The 7,844-nt window shown below is 30.8% G+C and overlaps 1 protein-coding gene across 1 annotated transcript; it reads right to left on the bottom strand.

Annotated features, from left to right (window-relative positions):
• Positions 1-5,609: 5,609 nt before the first annotated feature.
• LOC119681033 lies at positions 5,610-7,629 on the bottom strand. The gene is made up of 3 exons (XM_038094094.1): positions 7,275-7,629; positions 7,061-7,198; positions 5,610-5,916 (listed from the first exon to the last, which is right to left on the bottom strand). Exons 1-3 carry the CDS (start codon positions 7,578-7,580, stop codon positions 5,773-5,775), a joined length of 588 nt encoding a protein of 195 aa, XP_037950022.1. The 5' UTR covers positions 7,581-7,629; the 3' UTR covers positions 5,610-5,772.
• Positions 7,630-7,844: the final 215 nt, after the last annotated feature.

A 7,844-nucleotide genomic window follows, 5' to 3' on the forward strand; every position in this document is an offset into this window, starting at 1 on the left:
AGAAGAAAAATTATAAAATTACATTGGTTTGCCTTCATACCAAAATATGTGTGGAACCGTATCAACTATTTTAATATAAAAGATACTGAAATAATTGTGATATACCATGACAAGGCATAAAGTATTGTATAATAACTTAGAATTTATATGTCATGCCCTATGAGGCCCTACGCTCCAATGGGAGATACAGGAATTGATGTTAATAATGAAGACACCATCACAATACATGTCATCTAACAGTCAGATAGTCAGTTAAACGATATTTATATGTTATCTTTATAAAATATATATTTATATGTCTATACGTTCAAAGTACACAATCAGTTATTCAATACATAAATATTTTTCAAAGTTAATAGCAGTACGTCACCATTTTAAATTTATTTCAACTTATAATTATATTATTCAATATATTTAGGGACCCCGAACTGCATATATTTCTTTATTCAACAGAAAATACGAAATTTTATATTGCGAGAAGAAAAAGTACAGATAATAATAATAATCATTTTTGTGATCTGTGATATCACTCCAATATCGCATGCCTTACAGTATCGTTCAGCTTACTAGGTGCGCCACCACTCTCTTTCGACAGACAGAATTTCTCTTTCAAAAGTTTATTTAGAAACAATTGTTTTTCAAAGTAGAAAAGATCAAACCTGCTACATATCAAGACAGCTGTAACATGTTTTTGTTATATCCGAAATAGATTTTAAGGATTGGGTCGTGGAACGTTTTGAAGTATAATCGTCAAACAACAATAAATAAGACAAATAATATAATAAATAAGCAATAAATCAAAAAAGAAAAGGATACTCTGGTAAATTTAACAAGAAATACTGTTTATTGCCTATCTTCATCATGTCATAACCGGCCATTATTTTTAATACATTGGATGTTCTGAGTAGGAACTGCAAAAATTGGGAAAATGAGAGTATGTAGAGCACTTATTATGTCAAACACTCTCTACGATAAGAGCAGCATACTTATGACATTATGTGTATAAGGATTTAATAGAGATGGTCTCGGTTTAAGGTTTATTGTTAAAACTAGTTGGCTTATCGGGGGTGACTGACAAGATATAATTTAGCTACACAATGGACATCAAATCTAAAAGAACTCTTTCATTTTCTTTATTATAATAATAATAATACTTAATAGACAGTTATATATGTAAAATAACAACAAAAGCTATTATAACTATACTGAGTACTTCTTGAGTTACAGTTGGGCTAGTTGGTTGATATCAGCAGCAATAGAGCTTTCTCCTCTTTCCATTTAGTGCTTAAATGCAGTTGTGTTGGTAAAACTTGCATAGTTGATTTCTTTTATCTATTATCTTGCAGCTATTTGAGCCAGTACACTTGAGAACATTTAATCTTTCTTAACTCGAGGTATTTTCAAACCCCCTCTTTACGCCTTGATAGGATTATTGTTCATCACTTCATCAGACTAAGCAATGATTGACCTCAGATCTGCATACCTTCCCGAGGAGCCTGTAACAATTTTGAGATTTGATAACGCGGTGTTGGTAAGTCTGTCAGTTTCTGGGCTCTATGCTTTATGTATTTTTTTTTTATTTTCCCTGAGGATGTCATTCGTCTTAATGTACCATGGTACTTTGAAAAGTCATCTCACAGTCTGACTTTATGCAATTTCTAGCTGGCGAATAGTAGTCTTTGAAGCCTTGCCAATTTCTTTTATATACCGCACAAGCTTTGTTTGGGATATCTACCAGGCTCATTAGTCCATAGACTGCCATACTGGTAACTCGTACTCTTACTTAGACATTTGCAAAGAAAGTTTTTGAACACTTCCTCTCTTTATTTCCTGCAGCGGTGGACTTCATAGTGAAAAGTTTTAATTTTATTTAGTCTGGGCACATGATTTAATTTCAGTGGACTTTTATATTGCAAGTACTTCATTTTACTTGGCCTCTACATTTTCAAAAAAAAATGTGCGGAACGTATTTTTTTCATCTTCTTCTCTTCTTCCCTTTCCTCCTTCTTGCCTGTAGCTCATGAATTTCTGTTTAAATTCTAGTGGACTTTTATAACGGAAAATCTTAATTTAAGTTGGCCTGGGTATTTATGAAGAAAATGTTAAGATGTATCTTGATCTACATCTCTGACTACGTTTAAATAACCTTACATATAGATAAGTAAAACAAGTTAAGTAAAATACATATAGAGATTCTAACCAACGATGTCTATACACCATGCTAAGAGAAAGAGAAATAATTAATTCAAATTTAATAAATAAATAATAAATTTTCAATCCAAAATTTAATAAAGAAGCTTTTGAAATAATTGAATTCATATTTTCAACGTAACTTGGTTTGTGATAGACTTTTAATACCGCTCTCGGAACCATAGCAAAAACTTCTATAACATAGAAAAGCACATAAAAAATATTAAAATGATTGCAAAAACTGCGAAAACCATACGCAGTTCCGTTTACATATCAAAAATGTATGTGTGATACCACGCCATGTGGGTCCGCCCTCGCATGGGGCATAATGCGAACGAGCATACAGCGTGGCAGACAAGATAGCGCGGTTAATACTATGGAGCATATGCAGCACGCTTTTTGGCGTTTAGATTTCGAAAATGCGCTAATGTCGTCCTTACACACAAACTACTCACTTATCTCTTCTGCGATAGATACCGCACCGCCCCAGAACAATGTATAAGCGAACACATTTCATCGTTGGCGAACATAATTTGTTAATATTTATGAAAATTATGAAAATTTGTGGTAAAATATGAAAATGCTATATTTTTCATTCTTATCCTTTGCCTTCGCCTTTCCCTTTGCCTCTGCCTTTTACTCTTTACTTTTATTTGCTTAACTTTAGTTTAAATGAGTTTCCACTGAAAAATTCAACTCCTTTCGTGAGCACATAAACTTTCCTGAAATGATATTTTAATATTTGTGTCAAAAAGTATACAGTCCTAGCATTTCTAGCGATTTTAGCGATTTCAGCGCTAAATTTTAACAGCTAAACTCATGCAGAAAACTCATTTAAAATACTCAACTCAAATCCTCAGTGAAATTGATAAAGTTTTTCTAAACACACATCAGGAACTTCAGAACTTTGTCAAATTTAAATTTTCATCAAATGTTGACAAATTTTTTTCCATATTTATTGTTTAATCTACAAAAGTTGACATATGAAATTGTGCGAAAGGTACTCTTTACTCCTTCCTCTTTACACTTCACTCTTTACTCTTTACACTACAAAGTCACATATTAAATTTATGCTAATTTCCACAAATTTATCGTTATTAAGCCGTAAGGACTTTATTAAAAGTTTTCTGTAAAATCTAATACCTAAAAGTTGAAAGTTTCCTATTCTCTGCTGATGATTATCTATATAGAAATAAACTAAAGTAACGTAACAGGAATTAAAATTGAATAATTAGTATAGACGCCAATGAAATTTGAATCCATATTATTTCAAAAAAAACTCGTGAAAATTTGATGCGGACGAAAGTACAATATATTCAGAGAGGCTTCAATTTTGATAGACATTTAACAATCCTAGTAAAGCGTTAGAACCCTAGTCTTTTATTCGCAACAAAATAAGAATACTTCTTATCAAAGATTCGAGTTCTAAATTGGCAACACTGTTTCTAGTGGCAACCATTCAAACAATTGAGGTTTGATTTCGATTCAGAAGATTTTGTTTTTTTAACCTGAAAAGTTTTGATGTGTTATACAGGCTGGTTGAATTTTTTTTAAATGATAAAAACAGTACAGAACCAACTATTCTTTCATGCAGATCAATCAGACAGAACAGATTAAATACTCAATGAGTGGATAATTTATATATGGATACTGTAAATCAGCCTCCACGATCATTTAATCTCACCGCTATTAAATTATTTTCTGTGAAGGTGTGTAAAATTGCTTGACTAACCACAAAAAAAATCGAAGATGTTGAATCACTTCGAATCCAGCATTTGCAGAATTATTGCCGATATGTAGCCTTAATTGCACAAAAATTGAATGATAGTATAAGTGATACTTGCAATTCTATTGAAATATTAGAAAAAGACTATCATCTTTTTAGTAAAATTTGAGATAAAGCGATAAAGGGAACTATCAACAATTGGAACCTTTATATCTTTTATTGGGTGAAATTCGTAACGTTTTTATTGAGGAACACCTTTTTTTTTGTAATCTATTTATATATGCATATAAGTCTCTTTATCTCTAAACTGTGATATCACAATGAATCCAATTCTCAAACCAAAGTGATCCGATTTTATTTATATAAGCCAAGCTGCCACATGTAACCACTTTATAAATCGAAACTTAAATATTGTATAAAAGAGAGCTAAGTAGTTCATGAACAAACTAGTTCATTCCGATATTAACGAGCTTGTAGAGATTGAACTACCAAATATTAACTATATATGTGACCTGACTTTCTCAACACTTTTTCTGTTAGCTAATTCTGCTCGCTTTTTCTTGATATATTAAATATAGCCCAGACATTGTTATAATAAAATATATAAAACTAAAAGTATATTAAATAAAATGAAATAATGGTTTTTTAATAGATTAGATATTTTTAAAGCGATCTTAAAGTACATTAGTACCAGAAATATCGTTAAAGTATAGAATATGCGATTGAATCAAAGGAATTTCCTTCTGTGCATTCCATTACCTTCAGTGAGCTATTTTTAATAGCAAGTTTTGGATTTTACCGATCTCTCTGTTCATTGGGTACCGGATTTACTAAAAAGGCAAAAACAATTTCGAATACTATAATATTTTAACATTTGAACATAATAATTTAAGTTTATTAGTATTGATGGGACTACGGTTTACTTTTATTTTCCTAAAACAAAGAAAAACGCTTTGTTATGCCATGCAAAACGCTTGATAAGAAATCAGACGATTCAGCCTTTTAATTTCAATTCTCAATCCTCAATTTAATGGTTAGTTTATTCCGTTTAGTTACTGTAAAAGGCTATTTAGCCCCAGTTCCGTGAAACCACTACTAGTACGGGTTCCATACATTCTAGTATCGTTGTAATAAGTGTTTTGAAGTTTTAAAAGACTTCTCTAAAAAATAAATTATTTTTACAATTTCAAAATTGTTATACATTTCCATTCCCCGAACTTTTTGAACAACAGATTTCACCTGCAACCAAAACAGAGAATTTGTTTTCTAAGAAAACTAAACTTACTTTTAACTTAAATATTATATATACTTTTATTTGATTATATAGTGTAACCTAGAGGAGATTACATTGCCTTTGCTAGTCAAGAACAAACACTTGATTAAACATTTCCTCTGACAAGTGCACACACAATATCAAGAGCAACAATAGGAAGTAAAGGGTTTCCGCGTTCAAATGTCACAGCACTTCATCGACTACTCAGCCAAATGGATGGGTTCGATGCTGCTTTGATTGAAGTTTGTTTGCTCAAGTGTGAATATTTATAAAGCGATTAAGCGATTGGTTCGTGTCAATGAATTGGAAAAATTACGAGCAACAACAAGCAAACAGAATAAATAACAATAGAATTATTTTCAGTTTACATTTTCAATAAAAACATTTGTATTTAATATTTATAAATAAATAATTTCCATTTAATATTTACTCTTAGTAACTATTTTAATAGCTAAATGTTGACAAGTTTAATAGCCTTCATATGTGTCATTAGAGTTTTTAGTGGATTTCTCTTCTGATCCGCTTTGACTTTATATATATCTTAAATTTCGGTTTTAAATATTTCGTTCATTTTTTATTTTTATTAATCTTCAATTTCATTTTTAGGTTCCTCTCCTACTTTGGAAGTACGATCTTTTGCAGCTAATATATCGTTATCTTGTTCAGTATTAGCAGTAACATCGGTTGTCTTTTTTACAGCTTTTATCAGTTCATTTAATGAGGAAATCTGCGGGAATAATTTTAAATTAATTTTGATTAATTTTACTTAATTAATTAAATAATTTTAAATTGAAGTGTTTTAAACTTATAACTAGTTAACTAGTTTATATTGAGAAAATATCATTCAATAATTTATTTTCTATTCAGCGAAAAGTGATTAATATGAAACAGATATCTGTATTCAAGAATTTGACGCCTAGTAAAACCCTAGTAAGCTTACTACCATGCGTTCTGTATTTTAAGTTAAGTTTTCTGACGGTTCACTATTATTGAGAACTTATGCTATGAATTGGAATTTTCTCTCGACCGCATTAGACAATGACGTTTAAATTCGTTGACTGTGCAGATTATTTTATGACTACAAGAAAACAGAATTGATCAATCACTTCCTATATCTTATCCCAGAATATAAATAAATAAATGTTGCGTCTTATATGCTTTAGTGAGCACTTCTTCACTTAACTGTTAGAGATAATTATGGTAAACTTATCGAAACTCCTTAACTTAGCTAAGCGATTAAGAGGCTTCATTAAAGTAGTATATGAGGATATAATGGGAGCATATATTTTTAAAAGCACGCGTTCTCTTAATCTTAACAAATCTTTGCCGCAGTTATGAGGAAAAAACAAAGTAGCTCTTATCAACTTTGTCATTGTCAATGACAAAGTATGTCAATATGTCAAAAATTTGCTTTCTGATTGATCTTAGACAGATTTTTTTCTTCGAAGAGCTGTTTAGCTTCATTAGAATCATTATTAAAGGTTTTCATTAATAAAATATGAAGTCATCGACTCATTTATATACTTGACTTCGTGTATATTGGTTTAAAGAACATAGTTCCCAAATAACTTTACTGATATAGGTTATTTTACAAAATAAATAATGCAATCGATATGCCCTTTGGGCTTTAGGGTTCCCTATTCGAAGTATAAGAAGCTATTGATAAGCATTGATAAAAAATAATCGACTCTTTACTAGTGAAATACTGTAGACTGCAGTGAATAATAAAGTACTCTCGACTTTGAGTTTGACAAAAATGTGAATATACACTACTCTTAAACTTTATCAAGACACTTTTAAAAAATTTTTAAAAAATTATTTAAAAGTTACTTATTATAAATATTATAATTACTTATTATAATCTTACTTACCGTCTTTAGCTGTTCTAAGAGTTGATCAACAGCTTCTAAAGCAGAGCCTAATTCTACACTTGCACTATCTGATTCTACATCAACGATGTTTTCAGTTAAGGAACGTGCAACGTCTCTTGTCGTTAGTCCTCCAATCAACTAAAGCAAAAATATTATTAAATATAATAAGAATATAAAGTATTGTTGCTAATAATTCTATTCAAGTTTAACCAACCTTTTTGATTTGATTGAAAAGTGTTTCCACGGTACCAAGCGCTTTACTCAACACTCCATCTAATGTTCCTGTAACTTGATTTAAAGTATTGGTAGCACTACTAGCCACACCAGCCAACACATCGCCAGTCTCGTCGATAGCAGCATTAGCCTCATCCACTGCTCCATTCACAACATTTTCAGAAGCGTTAACCGCACTTTCCACTCCACTACTAGCTCGTCCAGCTGAATTCTCAGCAGGCAATTTTGAGCCATGACCAAGTGCAACTACGACGGCAAAAGTAACAAAAACAAAGTATAATTTCATTTTTATCTCAACTCAGTCTTAAGTATCCTTTCTCAAAGCGTACTTTGCAGTTAATTGTTTGCAAGTCAATTGCTTTATAATGATTAACTCAAATCATTGCTCTATTTTATAGTAAAGAACACTGATTCAGATATAGTCGGTACCAACCTTCAAGTCATCGAATTTTGTCGCGCCACATCAGTATCGACAATTGTTTAAATAAAACAACAAAAAAATTTATTTATTGTTTATTTATCTAAGAATTTACAAGACCCTGCAAAACTA

The sequence above is a fragment of the Teleopsis dalmanni genome, chromosome 2 (genome assembly GCF_002237135.1).
Source record: "Teleopsis dalmanni isolate 2A chromosome 2, ASM223713v2, whole genome shotgun sequence".
Lineage (NCBI taxonomy): Eukaryota > Metazoa > Arthropoda > Insecta > Diptera > Diopsidae > Teleopsis > Teleopsis dalmanni.